Below are 17,607 nucleotides of genomic sequence, written 5' to 3'. Positions count from 1 at the left end.
CTCTTCTGCAAGTTGCACCACTTCTGTTTTTACTTACATGCAGTGCAGGGCTTCCCCAGGTTTCCACCTTATCCTTCTTCTTGGTATATCCTTTTTTCCTACATGATCTTATCTACTTACAGGCTTCAGCCCTTCCCTGTACCATTCTGGTTACTTCCAAACTCATATATACAGCCCTGACCTCTTTTCTGATTCATGATCTATATTTCCAATTATCTGCTAAATATCTCTTCCTGGGTAACTCAGTGGTACTCAAAATAAAACATGATTAAATCCAAATCATTTTGTTTAATCCCCAAAACTCCTCTTCAGTGGAGGAAGTCATCCTCCCAATCATTCATGTTAGACGGTTCAAAGTCTCTTCCTCCCATCCGTCACCAGATCTGTCCCTTTAACTATAAAATACCCGCACCTCCCCCATTCTCAGTGCTACCCACCTTAGGGAAGCAACCTTGTATAGTGGAATAAAATATATATATATATATATATGGCAGCAAACATTATATAGCTGACTTTGGAGTAGGATAGACCTGGGTTCAAATCCCAGTGCTGCTGTGTTCAGATCTTCATACTAGCTGTGTGACCTTGGGCATGTTGTTTAACTTCTCTTAATAAATTAGGGGTAACAGAAGCTACCTCTTCGGATCATTGTTAGGATGTACTAAAGTAAAACACACAGTCAGTGCTAAAAACCCCTGCCTAGACTGTTAATTAGATTTCTTCCTGATTAACCTGCCTTGGGTTTCTCCTGTACTCCACCTTTACACGCTGCCAGCAGTTTATAAAATACATAATATGGGGTCATTTATTTTCCTATGTCAGAAGTCTCTGGTAGTTTCCTTTTATTTTCCCAGGAAACTTTGAAGCACCTTCATCTGAGTTATAAGAGTAAAGTAATCATACACTTTGTCATACAAATCAGGACACTTCAGAGAGTGAAAGGAGACATTAACTGAACAAGATTCCAGGACAACTGCCATGGGAGAACTGGGACCAATAGTCATGCTGTGTATGCTGTTCTTTACAGTGTGCCCCCAATCCCATCTTTTGACACACCACACTGCTCACCATTCCCAAAACATAGGTGTAGAATCCTGCAGAATTAATCAGCCCCTCTTCCTTGGACTATGATACTTTCCACATGTCTCTAACATAGCACTTACCTTTCTGTTATAAACATAACTGAACTCTTTCTCTCTCCCTAAACTTGTGAACTTCAAGGGCCAATCTTACTTGTCTTTAAATCCCCAGACACTCACACAGTACATGGGATCAAGTTTGAATTCAGTAAATGTTCATTGAATCAATAAATAAATTGGATTTATTGATTTGCCTTGGGAAATCCATGTGTGAATAATTCAAAACATTTTTTTAGTCTAGTCCATACCTTGTTCCATTTAAAAAAAATAAGGCAGCTTAAAAGATTATAGTATATAGTAGCATAAAATCAAAGTGGATTTTCTTTTCTTTCTTTATATTTTAATATTTGTCCCTAATCCACCCTTCAAGAAAGTATTTTTCTTAACCTAATGTTTGGTGTTTCTTATCCACAATTCCCATCTCCCTAGCCATCTTCCCACTGGCCATGAGACCCAGTTCTAACATAAAACTAGAATTCCTTCCCTGGGACTTTCAGTAAAGCTTTTGCTTTCCTGATAAAAAGGAACAGATTCAGTTGGCTCAATTTTTTTTTAATACTTGATTGGATTCTGCATTTATTTTGCTCCTTATACCTGTCTAAAAGCTTAAAGACTTTTGAACTTGACAGAATTCTGCACAATTTCAAATTCTCAGCATCATATAATTCCATCTACATTTAAAATGCTATCTGATTGAATTCTGGTTACCTCATATGGCTTTTTATAATTGGCTTTTGCACCTTAAGAGATCAGCTTATAGTCATGCTGCATATTACAGTATTGTTACCTCAATTAATAGGAAATTTATTTCAAGGAAGTACATGAGAATAAGTAGCACAGAAATAGGAATCTTAGCCATGTGATCAGTCTTCATAAGAATGTATTGTAGGTAAAATCATGTAGTTAGTTGTCAGTTGGCTTAATTATTCACTACTCTTCCATCATCACTCTTCCTTCTTCAGTGGAATGTTAAAGTGGTACCTAAAGATACAGCAACCATCTGGCAACCATGAGGATAAGAACCACCACACTAGGGCTAGTGGAGTTGAAAGCTAGAGAAACCTGGGTTCCTAGCAGCATCTTTAAGCCATAGAACCAGCCTTTGACTGGTAACTTACAGGATTACTTATACACTGAACAATAAGCACCCATCTCTCAAATTGTCAGTTGGATTTTCTGCTTCTTTGCAGCCAAACATATTGCGAACTGATACACTCATCAACCTAACTTCAAACTTGTAATTTTAAAACATTTTAAAGCAGTTGTAATAATTTTTTTATAAAGATAGTAGTTTCATAAGATTTAAATGAAATAAATGCACTCAGTATTGTTTTTCTGTATGATGAAAATAGAAAGTTGCCTTTCCTAAATTCTTCATATCCTGTAATTTGAAAAACTTTTACCACATGTTCAATAATGTCAGTGAATAATGCCACTAGAAAATGAGGGGTTTTGTTTTAAGAAAGCAAGTTTGCAGATGAGGTATTATTTTATTCACACATATCTTAACACAGTATGGTCACTCCATTTTATTCTTTATTTTAAAATTAATATCTTAAAAGACATATCTTAACTATTTAAGACTAAGCCACTCCATTTTCTACACTTTTACTACAAAGTTGAAGATAAGATATTCTCTACTAGATAAGCTGCATTAAGTGTTCCTCTGATAGTAATGGATATATACCCTTGCTGCTTACCTATTTTTAAAAGTTCTTTGTCAGATGGCATATTTACTTACCATAACTGCATATTTTTGTAAAAAAAAAAAAATATATATATATATATATATGTTTTCTAGTTCAGGTAACAGATGTATTTCTCTGCAGATAGTGTTGAGAAATATTTCAAGCCTTTTTTAGCTGTGATATTTAAGCCCAACAGATCTCTGTATGCTTTAATTGCACCTATTTAACTGCATAGTATTAAGAAGAATGTTTATTTGTTAAGCATTTAGTCAGCTTTAATGTGTTTTTTCCTTAGTACCAAGGATGATTGCTTCAGTGTTAATATTCAGCCTCCTGTTGGAGAACTGCTTTTACCTGTGGCCATGTCAGAGAAAGATTTTAAGAAAGAGCAAGGTGAGAGGTTATTACAATTTACTAGAAATTGGCATCCCAAATAACGTGCTCATTCCTCTGGCTGGTCTCTAAAATAAATTACCATATGTACATAGCCATTAACAGATATCAATGCACAGTCTTCCAGTTTTTGCTAATGCTTTGCGTTTATAAAATAACCTTAAAGGTATATGTTTGTCTACATTCCTGGCATACTTGCAAATTGATTAATATGTCTTTTAAATAATAAATTGATTCTTAATTAACTTTTCAATTCTTGGAGTTTTGGTTTGTCAATCTAATGATGTATTCATGTGTTTTATATTAGTGAAAATGTCAGGAATTTGGGACTTAGCAAAGTCTTATCACTATACATGTTATGCTTCTGTATTTCCTTTCACTATAGAACTGTTTTTCGTGTTCTACTAATACATTTTTCCCTGTACACATTAGAGTGCCCTACCCTTCAAAATAAAATCCTAATTATAGCATTAAAATACCTCCATTTTCTTTTGACCTTATTCTGTATTGAAGAAATGCTATGCTGTCAGGCTATATCAGAGCTGAAACATTTTAAAATAAGCACCAAAAAATATATATTTTCAGCATAATGAAAGCATTAATATCTTAGGCTTGCCCTAGAGTTAAGCATACTTTCTAATAAAAACAATTTTTGTCTTGTATGAATAAGGGAAAACAACTGTCTCATTTTATGTGTTTAATTAAGAATTGCATTTATAAAAACTAGGAAATATTTAAATGGTATAGTCAGCAATGTTTTAAAGTTTATGTGAATCTAGGCTATTTTTTTCTTTGGAGGGGGTTATCAAAGATTCCCTTCATCTTGAGGTCATTAAATCATACCTGTCAAGCTTTCACAAAGTACAGGCAAACACAAATATCTACACCTAAAGAGAAGGGCTTGCTTCCTGGCACTCTATCATGTAGTGCCAGAGACTTTTTTTTTTTTTTAAACTATGAACCTTTGCAATTCGCAATGTCAGAAGGACCTGTTGTAGAAGAATCTCACAAAGAAAATCTCATACACGACTGTAAATTAATAGTAACCTTTTATTCGTCTGCCTTATTTTTAAGTGATAAAAAAGAATGACTAAATCCATCTTTGAGTTTACTTTTCTTGGATGTTGTTTATTGCTATAGAAGAAAGTCATATCTGTGATTTTATTTTTCTGTTGACCAATTGAATTGATTCTTACATTTGCTATTCTTACCCTTTGCTGGCTAAAGCCTGCCTCTCTGCTTTACACCTGCTCAGCAAACCCAGGTGAGTGGCACACAGGGACTGAATAAAGCCTTGGCACATTTATTGTTAAGGGGATATTCCTTTTTTGAAAAGTGCAGCTAAAGTATTTCTAAAGCAGCAGATTATTATATATCTTTTCTCTTCCTCAGCTTTGGTTTAGAATTATGTACTTGATATTTTGATCAAGTTTTTCGTGCTCTGCTGTGACTGAGGGATTTTTTTCCCTGACTAGCCATACAGAACCGTAATCACGTGAGAGAGGAGCGCTTGGAGAACAGCTGTGGTCCTCTGTGGAGTTGTTGCCAAAATTCCTTTTTCTTCTGCCATTTTGCTTCTATGGTTGTTGATTATTTGTCTGAATAAATCTGGCAGCTGTTTGCTATGTTTAATAGAGCAGAAAGGCTACTCTGAATAAAGCTATTTGAAAATTTGTTTATATGAAGTATTTGTAAATCCTTGCAAGTCTCTTGGCATTTCTGTATCATGCTTTCTGTCCTCCTGAGTTCATTCTTTGATGTGGGAGTTGATGCTGACAAATTTACCGCAGGTTTGAAGAGTCTTCGATAGCATCCTTTTAGTTCTAGATTTCAGCTGCTTTGATAATAGAGGTCTCAATTCTCAACTTTACACATGTATTTATTTGTTATACTACTCTAGGAAGAGCTTAGCTTATTTTGCAGAAGATACCTAGAAATGACTCATTAACTGAAAATTCTAAATCAGAATAAAAATCACTTTCCTCAGATTTTATCAGTGCAAACTTAGGGAAGTTAAAATGCCAATAAATTTAAGAAATGTCTGTGTGCATCATTACATGCTAGCTTTAACTTGTTTTTCTACTTTAAATAAAATGAATTTACACACTTAATATCTCATTTCACAGGGCATATATTTCAAGACTCAAGAAATGTATTAAATTTTAGTATTAACTAGAATTTAACTGAAGAAATTATAATTAAAAACATGAGAAATATGGTTCTATTTTTATACAAATGTTCATATTTGAAAAGTGTATATAATATTAAATAAGAATACTTCTAACAAGTTGTACATATTAGTTTAATTTTTTTTAAACGGAAATATACAGCCTGCTCTATCACTTTTTCTCAGTTGTTGCATTTAGAGTTCCATGACCAAACATGCTTTCTTATAAGTTTATCATATATTTTGAAGTTATCCAGAGTATTCATATTATGAGCCTTAACCAGAAGCCATATTTTTTTCATTATTATGAGTTTTGAGCCTTGCAAAGTTAGTTCATGATCTAGCTCTGGGATGATTTCAGTACTATCAATAGAGATCTCTGTTTTACTTTTAAAAATTGCATTTCTTGAAGCAATTTTAATTGTAAGAGACCCAAGCCAACTGCGTATTCCAGATTTCCTCCTCTTATTCATTTTCTTCTTATGAATTAAATTGGAAATCTAAAAATTTCGGGAAATTTTTAAAATGTTCTTTTCTTATTTTATTTACATTTTAGCAGTTAATTACAGCTGATTAACCTAAATTAAGTGCTGTCCAGTGCCTCACCAAAATTAGGTAAATTCTAATGAAGCAACAAATTCTGTACTTTGAGAATTTTAAAATATTTCTCCAGTAACTTTACCTTTATTATGCATGAGCAGGCTGTATAGTGTTTGAAGTCTGTTTTTGTAGAAGAAACTATTAATGATATCTTGGCATATTTTTCTTTCTCGTTAATTTAAGAATACCTGATATATTTTCATTTAGAAAAAATCTCTGGTTTAAGAAACCTAGAATGGCTACTTAATTTCATTATGATTTATGCCTCCATCTTCTGGGTTGCTAGCTAGCAAGATGCTAATTCTTTAAATGGCCAGACATTCACTATTTTCTGGCCCTTAACCACTGCAGGCAATCATATTTGATGCCCCTTAATTAGAACACCTTTTTTTCTTTCCAGGTTCTTTTTCCACCTCAGCAATCGAGACAATACATTTGCTTACCATGCTGCTCTCCTAAGTGTTCTTTTGCATGTAAATTAATCTTGATTCAGTTTACACTGTCATGCTGAGTGGTACAAATTGCCTATAACAATAAAACAGCATGAGTTAAAAATAAAGGGGGGTGGGAAGGCAGATTGAATGTGTGCCTTACTTGATAGGATGTTACTTTGCTTTATGCCAATACATTAGCTGGCGATAATGAATCTTCTGTTCTGAAAAGCATGGTTTAGTTGATTTTTTTTAATTTTACTTCAGTGGAGCAATACCTTGTCTCTTATAGACCAAGTTAGACAAACCATTAATGACAAGAGTGTTAAGGTTAAATATGAAGCAATGCATTCACTTCTCTGAGTGCTATCCATCTTTCCATTTACAGGAGCTTGACAAAAGTACTGGCTTTGTACAACATTTCCTTTAATTACAGGCGGAGGGAAACAGGCTTTTAACATAAACATAGTTGCATTCATTTATTCAGAAGTTGCTCTTCAATAGAGCTTAATGGAGAAGGTTTAAATCCTAAATGAGTACACACATCTCTCAGCAGTGTTATGTCAGCAGCCACTGTGCTTTACTTAAAAGCAGTGTTTGTTTGTGTGGTTTTTAAAGCTTTTGCCTAATATTGAAGTTATACAGTCTAAGACAGAACATAGTGTCCCCGAGTTTGAAAGTGGTTAGTAGAAACTGTTCTTTGTTAAAAGCTAAGTAAGTCTTTTTACAGTGTTGGGCTTTAGTCTTCATGCTGCTAAATCATAGGGATTTTAAATTTTTTCTGTTGTATTTGCCATAAATAACAAAATTAAATACATAATCCTAAAGGTGGAGGGCCTTTTGAAAATATAAAATCAGCTTTTACTATTTTCATAAATTTTATAAACTATTGTACACATATCATATGTCTCAAAAGATAATCATTTTTAGTAGATACCGTTAGGAGTCAATGACTTACATCACAGATCCAGATAGATGGCATTTATTATAACTATTTTGGTTTTTTTTAACTGGGTACTTAATTTCAGTATTTGTTCCAAGAGTCTGGTATGTTATTGAATTTGTCCTTTGAACATTTGTGTAAGATTCTGATATTAATGGCATGCCTTGTGTTAATTCTATATGGTTTTTGTTCATGATTTTGCTTAACTTAGTTTCTTTCTTAAATATTATTTGAAATGTCTCTGGGATTTAAGTTTTTCCAATTTACATTGTTTCCTTTGTTTTCAAATGTTTTTGCTTCAGAAATTTCAGTTGTTTTTGTCAGTAACCATAGTTCCATTTACTAGGCAAATACTGTTATCACTAAGTATAGCTTAGATACTTGTCCATGTTTTAGAACCACATAACTGTTTGGTGAGTCTCAGTCACTGCTGAGATAACTTGGATCCATTATATTGAGACCATTCATTGTGTAATGCTGCTAGTTATGCCAGAAACACTTTGATTTGTTCTCACGCAGCATTTGGTAAGAGAGATCTTTGAATGAAAAGGAGAGGGAAAAAAAACCAAACTCTTAAAAAGTAAAAACTTAATAGTTTATAAAGCCCAAATTAATTGCGTTTATTTTAAAGGGACTGAAATTGGAATTTTATCTTTGTGATTCTATGCTTTTATCAATCTTAGTATTTAAAATCAGGTTATTAAGAGGGATGTTCGACTGCATTTTTACACATTTTTCAACACAACAAGGATTTAAAAAAATTTTTTAATCAGTTGCAGTTCATTTTAATTTTATGATAATTTACATTCTGAAGTGGTATTTCTTCTCTTAAAAAAGTTTTTAAATTTTGGCTTTGAATTTTAAATTGTTTAATGTAATTTTCATAAAGAAATTAGTAAAAGGGAGCCGCCTTTTGCTCTTACAGGAATGCTAACGGGAATGAATGAAACTACTACTGTAATTATTGCTGCACCGCAGAATTTCACTTCCTCTGTGATCCTTCAGAAGGTTGTAAACGTAGCCAACGTAGGTGTAGTCCCTTCTGGCCAAGATAATATACACAGGTAGGTTCGCTGACACGAGATGTGGAGATAACTTGTCTACATGTATAAATATATACTTTTCAATTAATAATTTTACTTGAAAATAATAACCCCATAACATATATGTGCCCCTCCTTTTTTATGATGATACATTTGATTGATTGGTTTGGATTAAGGCCTTCTTCCCTATTTCATACAATCCTGAGTACACAGATATGGGCTTTCCTGAAAGATACAGATAGTATACCTGCATTTTATAGTAGCTTGGTGATTTGTGAAGGTACCTTGTGTGACATATGGCTGAGAATTTCTTATTTCACCAGATTCAGTGAATTCCAGGAAGAACTGTTTTATAAAGCAATGGATTTGGACTTTTTTACTTGAAAATGGGGAAGTTTGGATATAGATTTCCTTTTGACAGCAATTCCCTAATACTGCTTCCAGTAATAAGGAGCTGCTAGACAACCAACATGGGGCCAAATCCAGCTTCTCTTTCTTAGGCCAGGAAATATCTTCACCACCAACCATCTAAAACGTGAGGTCCAAGTTATTTGTCCTTAAAGGTAGCAGAAAATGTGATTAGTATGTGCCTTCTTTATATTCTTATGAATGCTAGTGGCTTGAAATGAAAGTAAAATAATTACTCCTTAAATAAACATGCAGTTGTTACTTAGTCCTCTGTGAGTTTAAAGGAATTCATTGCAAACTATCTTTAATTCCTCTGCCATTCTACTGCCAATGGCATACTTCCACCATTTCATTTAGGAAATAAATTGAAAATCAAAGAGAACGCCTTCAACTATTTAAAAATGTATTTTTAAATTAATACAGCCGCAAGAGAGGCCCCATATAAAGAGTTCTGTGGGCGATCTGGATTTTTTTAGACTCAGTTCTGCCATTATTGGGCTTTATAACTTCTTATGGGCTTTAAGTTCCTCATCTGTTTGGAAATTGATGGCAAGGAAAAGAAGGTGATTGAAATGAAATTCTGTTATCTATGGAAGAACATTGGACTTGACATCAGAAGAGCTGAGTTCAAGTCTTGATCTGCCATTAGAGTTGCCTAACTTCATCTACTAATCACAGAATGAAAACTGCATGTACTAGTGAAAAATCCAATTTGCCTTGTGCCTTTTTTTTTTTTGAGAAGAGGAGGTCCTTAAGTAAGTTGCTCAAGAGATCTGATGCTTCCATTTCTTAATTTTTGATAAGCTCTATCTATCTCACATAGGGTGGTGATAAAATAATAAAATGGATATAAGGTCATCATATTGGTACCGCCATGCAAGTACACCTTATCTATCAGTTAGTGTTGGTCAATAGGGGGAAAAATGAACAAAAAGAAGACTTTTAGTAAAAATGTTTGGTTCTAAATCTTCCTTGTTTTGTTTTCTGCTTTAAATACTTTTTTTCACTTTCCTGAGTGATTTTCTTCAGCAGAAGTTGTTCTGTTTTATTTATGGATCCTTTGAATTATTGAAATTACTAAAACACCAAAATATTGTACATCAACTGTAACTTTTAGCTTATGCTGTATGAAATTTTACCTGACACATCTAGTATCCAGCAGTACTCAGTCTTATTTTAATATGTTCCTTTGTAGTAGGCAAAACAACATAGGGTAACCCTTGTTTATGTTGGAACTTCTAATTAAGTTTTTGTTTTGCTTTGTATGCGGGTTTTTAACTTTTCTGAAAGCAATGACAGTGTTCCAGGTATTTGTTTCTTAGAAGAAAATAGCCAGATTACCTTCTCAAAGCCAACTAATATGAAAGCCATTTTCCTATTGGGAAACAGACTAAGAAAGACACTTAGCACAGTTGTATAATTCTTATTAAAGCATAAAGTTTGCAACTTGTCTTGGTGGTTTAGAACTTAATGCCTGTTACAGTCAATTAAGGATTGACTGTAACAGTCAATTCTCAATTATCCATACCAGTGCAGGGGAGACACACAACTAGGAACCATTTCTATCTGGCTTTGGAGTAGAGTTTGCACTTATACTTAATGGCCATGGTCCGCATACACTTCTGCAATGTGTTGACACTTTTCCAGTCCAGCCTTATCACAGTGGCCTGGTATTTGGCTCTGTAACTTGGTGGAAGAGCCGAAGTTACTACAGAGCCAAAAGTGAATAAAATGCCTATATATAATTCTAAATAGGCTGTGCTATCTGAACTTGCCTCACAAATCTCATTGTACTTATTGAAAATGTTTTACATTTGCTTTTTTTATAGTAAGGAATGGCTATAATAATGTTTTAAATTTTAGAAGGCTTCCAATAAATACCTAGAGTTATTTGTAGTTTTCATACAGATATTGACAAAAATTACTATCCCACAAATGTAACATTTTTTGCCATTCTTTTATGCTCAGTAAGTTAAAACTGAAATAAACAGTTGTTAGTACAGTCTGTACCAATGGCTTTCTTAATTTCATTTAAAATGAAATAGCAATTACTGTTTGGAATAACAAAAATTAACAGTTTACCACTTTATTGAAATGTATTAATGTTTTTGACAGTGTTCAGTAGGGGATTACCCTGTGGGATGAATGAGTTTATATATCTAAGCCTTTATATTATTTAATTGTTAGGAATAAAATTGAAATCTCTATGAGATTTTTGAATGACTTCTCTACTCTTCTGTGGTAGTTGCTTTTCTGAGTTTATGAAAAATAGGACCAAAACCATTATTGTATTTATTAATGGTAATCATTTTTAATAAAAAACAATAAGCTTGAAAAGCATTTTGACCATTAGTATTTTAAGAAATTAAAATTTTCAGTACAATAAATTATTCTTGGCTGGCCTACCTATGTTCTATTTAATTTTTCAGGATCTTTCATTTCTGAGAGGACTTTTTTTTTTTTTTTGAGAGGACTTTTTAATTAGCATTAGAATATTCTTTCTGACAATTCAATGAATTAAGTTCCCATTGTCTAGTTTTAGGATAATTTATTCCTACTACTCTTTACAATTTGAATATTTTTTACATTAAATACCAAGTTAAAAAGTATTTAACATAAGAATTAGCTAATAAAAAGTGAATCTTCGTTAATATGTAGAAGTGTGTAACAATATAAAGTAGAAATTTTAATTGAATACGTAAGAGAAAATGGTTCCTAACACATTAGCAGCAAATACCTCCATTAAGAAAAAGTCAGTTAAAGGAGCACAAGTTTTATGGAATTCAATTCAAAAACCAGGAGCATTTTCAGCATAGTTAACCGGTTTCAAAGATCAGTTGAGAAAGTAGAACTACTTTCAGATTATGTGACATTTAGTTTTGATTTTCTAAATGAGCCATAGCATAAGAAAGCCAACCAGTATACTACTGAAAGACTTAATTTTATCTTCATTTCTGTGGTATGTACTTACTGGTTGAAAAAGCTGCTCTTTGAGAACAAAACCATCTTATTGAGATCTACAGAGTTATGGTCATTGTGCCAATCTGCTGTTTTCCAAATTACCATTACCACATGATAAGGGGTAATAGAGAAGTCAGAATCAAAAAAATCATTAAAAGGGCTTCCCTGGTGGCGCAGTGGTTGAGAGTCTGCCTGCCAATGCAGGGAACACGGGTTCGTGCCCTGGTCCGGGAAGATACCACATGCCGTGGAGCGGCTGGGCCCGTGAGCCATGCCCACTGAGCCTGCGCGTCCGGAGCCTGTGCTCCGCAACGGGAGAGGCCGCAACAGTAAGAGGCCCGCGTACCGCAAAAAAAAAAAAAGAATCATAAAAAGCATTTATTAAATATATAGCCGAACATCTTCATGTCCTATGTTAGATACTCATATATAAGAATGTGAGACACTGTGAAAGTCTTAAAACAGATGATTTAAAACAATACTAATAGAGTATATACAAAGGGCAGAATGAACAACAGTAAACCAGTATATGAATATACTGAAAAGTTAAAAGGTGAAGATTTTATGTGTTTTAGGGGAGGTTAGAGAGACTAGCATTGGAAATCTTAAGTTTATCCTGGGCCAGAAAAAATTTCTTGTGTCCCTCCAAGAAAGAAATTAAGTGTTTATGAAGGAGATTCGTATTCAATAGTGTAGAAACTGAGGTGCATTTGCTTTAATTACATTGCTTGTCCTCTGATAAACTAATGAATAAAAATGACCAAAATGCAGAAAGCCAAAAACTCTATACCTTCAAAATCTCTAACGTTCTGTATAAAAGAACCATGTGGGAGTTTGTGTAAAACTCAGATTCCTGGGACCCACACCCCAAAACTAAGATTCAGGACTGCTGGGACAGGACCTAGTACTCCAAGTGGTTGCAGATAAATGTTCCAAAAGTTCATAGTTAATGCTAGCCCCATGGCATATTTTAAAATATATTTTTATGTGTTTTTGTTTCTTTTTTACAGGTTAGTCATTAAGGAACATCAATAGACAAGATGTTTGATTTAGGTTTTTCTTCTTTTTATCCAGTGTGTTCCAGCCAAGAAAGTCTATTGTTAACTAGAGTAGCACATTACAGTGGTAGCTCTGAAACAGTCTTAGACCATAAGTAAAAGTTTGTCTTTCAGCATTCTCAACATTTTACATTTTAACCCAGTTTCAGGAATTCTGACATTCATATACAGTAGTATTGTTAAAAACAGTTGTCATACAACCTACTCATTTTTCCCTTTCGTGAACAACAAATTGACCTTATAAGGGGTGATATTTGAGTGAAAACAGAAAGCCATGTCTCTGCCACGATTCTATTTTAGTTCTTAGCTTATTCAGTAAGACCTTAGGACAGCTTTCATTAAATTGTATTCAGTACTTACGTTCTTTCTTTTCCCCTGTATATCGTAATCTATGGTTTGGATTTTGTTTACCCTGTCACTTTTTTAATTTGCAAATTTTGAATATATACAACCTGTGAATAATTACAATCCTTATAGAATAAATGTTTGTTTTGCTATTGTTTCTTAGGTCCTTAACTATTAGAAAAATCTGGTGTTGTGAATGAAACTGTGAATCCATGGCAACCTAGTAGCCAACTTTTAAATTTATCAACACACTTAAAGACAGTTTATTGTTTTAGGATTAAAATAAATTTTTTTTTGCTTAAAGTAGTGGTAAAGATCAACTTATTTCATTTCTAGTCCTTAAACTCATCCAGTGAATCACTGTTGTATACATGTTTATGGTTATTAATAGGGGAAATACTGGTATATGCCATTTTTTTATCCTAAAATATCTATATTGTGTAACTACTTCATTCAATATTTTTTGAAGACCTTTGTGACAGATTTTGTTGCTGCTGGGGTTACAAACATGAATGACATAGTTACTTCTTGGTGGGGGACTTTGGTATTTTCCTTTTTTTGGCTCTTAGGTTGATCAACCTTTGGGTTATTGTTTTTGTTTGCTAGTTGTTTTTTTTCTTTTCCCCTGATAACTATGTAATATTTAAATACTGGGTAATTTTGAAGGACCATAATGGACAAGAATGGTATTTGATGGCTTGGTGCCCTAATTTTATAAGCCTGATACTATAGTCATCATACTTCATCTGTCTTAAAACAAAAGTTTGTACAAACAGATGTTAATATAAAGATGCCGGGCTTCAGTCTTTTCTGTAACATGACAAATTAGAGAATTTCCAGTGGTCCAGTGGTTAGGACTTGGCACTTACACTGCAAAGGGCCTGGGGTTCAATCCCTGGTCAGGGAACCAATATCCCCACAAGCCACGTGGCACAGCCAAGAAACAAACAAACAAATAAACAGACAAAAAACAAATTGGCATCTCAAACCAGGACTAAGATTTGTGGAACCTATTTCGTGATCAGAGTTTTTCTCACGTTGGTGGTTGTCCACTAGAGGGCAGCACTGCTTTTTTATCTGACTGCTTTGATCTCTTCAGGCTCTGTGAGCAGCAGTTCATTGAAAAGCAAATGTGGACCTCAGTTAATTTTTACACGGAAGGCAGCGTATTTGGATATTTCAGAAATAACCAAACTTCAGTTGATTTTTGCTTTAAAACATTGTATATTTAAATTTTATTTAATTCCACTGTTTGTGAAGTAATATTCTACAATGCAACAATTTTACAAATAAGAATATATAAATGTTTTCATGTAAAAATGAAAGAAAGGTATTCTTGATGATTTTCCTTCTGGGTTGACAATTTTATAAGGAGTCAAAGAGAAAGGGCTAAGAATTTATTTGTTTTACTCTCTGGTTTTCTGTTAAGTCCCATCCCACCCACACCCCCACCAAACAGACAAACCAAAAATGCTCTGGAATAACTAGAATGTTTCATATCTCCTTTGAGAAAGTGCACTTAGATTTTCTTAGCTTTCCTGTATAAAGAGAATATATCATTGACAAGATAGTGTGGGGAATCATTTTTTATACCAATTCTAAAGATTAGAATAGAAAATAGAGGGTCCTAAATTCTAATGGTAGCTCATTTTTTGTTTTAACTATTCTCATCAGAATGTTAAAGGAAAACACTACAATATTGCTGGCTTTTTAAAAAATAATAGGGAAAAATACATTGCTTTGGATAAATTCTCTAAACTTGAATCACATGTAAATTTTTTCTCAATATTCAATAGTGTAATGGGCTTAACTTCAAAATACATTTTTATAGTCAACAAAATGGGATTTTTTTTTTACAACTTACAAATTCTCTGCCTTTTAAAAATGTTATGCTATATTAACTCAAAATTATAAGGGTTTATCATTTTAAATCCTTTGGAAAATAATACTCCAAATCAACATGCTTTGGTATTCGATGTTAGGAGGCTTATTCAAACCAGTATTTCTTACGTATAATCACTGCGCGACTTCATTACACATTTGTCAACTCTGGACTAATTATTTTTATATAGCTAGGGCAGGGCACTGCATCTTGTCATCGTCTTTCTTGCTAATAGGATTCTGTTTGCTTCAGCAGACAGTAATTGAAGGCTTCATGTACAGAGTGGGAAAAAAAAAGTTTTAGCCTGAGTGGGCCATTGTCACAGCTCCTGGTAACCAGTAGAACAGAAAACACAAGAAAATTGAACTCAATAGAAAAATCAGAAACCAGGAAGACTATCCAAGAGAAGAAAAAGCATGTCTTTGAGCTGTTGCATTAAGTGTAGCAAATATGATTCTGCGTAAAAAAGTTTTATGTTGTGAATACCCTGGAGATTGATGCAGCCTCTCAGATAAATATTTTTTAATTCATGTTGTTCTGTCAACATTTCAGTTATTAAACAATTGAGTTGTAGGATTCTTTTCCTTCCAACAAAGAGCATTTAAGGTCCATAGGCATTTTCCTACAAATCTAAAAAAAGTATGGTTTAAGTGCATGAAGGAGGAAGTCCGTGCATCGTACATAATATATTTGTTCAAATTCGTTGTCATTATTTGACCTGTTCTCATAATTTTGTCAGTAGTGAACACAAATTAACTTTTTTAGAAGAGTAGTACATACTTTGATTTAGGTTTGGCAACCACCTTATTTCCATCTTTTTCTTTAAATCTTAGGAATTCTTATGGACTTCAAAGATTAAATGTCAGTTGCTAGAGATAATAGACAAAAAAGACATTTAACGAGATGAAATACAAATATATCCAAACAGTTTTATCTTCTCAGTTGGTGATTAGAAACAGTGAGTGCTTGGTGGTAGAATGAAAATGGAAAATTATGAAAAATACCTAGCTGGTATCCTTTTAATAACATGGAGCCCATCTTACATAGGCAATACATCTTTAACTGTCATCCACTTATTTGTTCTCATTTGTGGTGTTACTGGTGTTTGAGGTTGGTTGGTCTCCCAGTCGTCCCTCCCTACATTACAGCTCCATTGAAGGTTTTGTATTTTTCATTGCTGGTGTCTCTTGAAGGAGTGGGGGTGGGGGATGTTTGTTTATTTTTTTTAATCTTTAAAGGCAGAGCTTTAAAATGTGTTGTGACAAAGCATCAAGTCAAGATACTTTGAATTACAGAACATTACAAGTCAGGTACACAACATTTGAAGAGAAAAATCTTCCTTCTTAAAGTTTCTCGAACAATAATAGATTATATGCATATTAGGTAAATAAGAAAAACCTTAATTTACCTGTTGACAGATAAAAAACAAATATTAAGAGGGCATTTTGCATGTATTAAGAGAATGTGTGTGATCTAGGGCTTCCCTGGTGGTGCAGTGGTTGAGAGTCCGCCTGCCAATTCAGGGGACACGGGTTCGTGCCCCGGTCCGGGAGGATCCCGGCTTGGCCCATGAGCCATGGCCGCTGAGCCTGCCCATCCAGAGCCTGTGCTCCGCAATGGGAGAGGCCACGACAGTGAGAGTCCCGCGTACCGCAAAAAAAAAAGAGAGAGAGAGAATGTGTGTGATTTAGAATCAGAAAGCTTGGGTTCAAATTTCTGCTCAACCATTCACTACCTATGTGTCCCTGAGCGAGTTTCTCAACATCTTTGGGCCTCAGTTTCCTCACCTACAAATTGATCTGACTCAGAATCAAATGAAATAATGCAAGTGAAGTACTTAGTATCCAGTGCACGCAGCACTTAATAAATGATAGCTGCTATTATCATTACAGTGATCAAAAACGTCACAGGTTTTCTGGAAAAAAAAATGTCACAGTGTGATCTTAGTTTGAGGTCAAGTACAAAGGTTCTTATGTCAGCCATTAAATTTAGTATGCAGGTATTTGACCCAAGCTGTCTTTATAATCAGTGTTTGTTATTTACTAACCAATCCTCTTTCCATAACTATCTTTTAAATGTATGTTAAAGCATAGCCTGTTTGGGAGTTAAATGATTAATAAATTTGGGGGGGAAGGGGTGACTTCTGCTTTCATGGACCAAAACAAACCAATTGTAATCATGCTGTGTTCCAATTAAATACATCCTTTTTGAACTGTGAAATGAGAATGTCAGAACATCTGATCTTCTGGTCTTCTGCTTTAAAACATTGCTTCTATCATTTGTGCCCACTAGAACATACAGACCTAGTTAAAAGGCAGTAGCTTTCACACCAGGTAACGGATTTTATTGCTAGGATGATTCGCTTAGTGTGTTTCCCCTGCAGTGTAAGCAAATGCCTCTTATGCGCCCCTATTCTTTCCAGTATTGAGCATTTTGTGGTATTAGTATTTTTAAAACAGGTACAAGACACTAGTTTTAATCTCTGTAAACATACTGACATCAAAATTGGCATTTGTCTCTGCTGAGTTTATATTATTGTAACATCAACC

The 17,607-nt window shown here is 33.9% G+C and overlaps 1 protein-coding gene across 4 annotated transcripts in view; it reads left to right on the top strand.

Moving 5' to 3' along the window:
• The window catches only part of AP3B1 (adaptor related protein complex 3 subunit beta 1), a 262,792-nt gene that overhangs the window by 242,109 nt on the left and 3,076 nt on the right, over positions 1-17,607 (top strand). For 2 of the 4 annotated variants that reach the window (XM_059061372.2, XM_067031191.1), the window contains exons 25-26: positions 3,123-3,220; positions 8,287-8,425. In XM_059061372.2, coding sequence (XP_058917355.1) covers positions 3,123-3,220; positions 8,287-8,425 — 237 coding nt within the window. Of the gene's footprint in view, positions 1-3,122; positions 3,221-4,447; positions 4,485-4,695; positions 4,752-8,286; positions 8,426-17,607 lie in introns of those variants that run through there. The other 2 variants (XR_009335400.2, XM_067031192.1) reach the window with 2 other exon arrangements.

Source organism: Kogia breviceps, chromosome 4, assembly GCF_026419965.1.
Source record: "Kogia breviceps isolate mKogBre1 chromosome 4, mKogBre1 haplotype 1, whole genome shotgun sequence".
Taxonomy (NCBI): Eukaryota; Metazoa; Chordata; class Mammalia; order Artiodactyla; family Physeteridae; genus Kogia; species Kogia breviceps.
The sequence above is the reverse complement of the archived record's forward strand: the minus strand, read 5'-3'. Positions and strand labels throughout refer to the sequence as shown.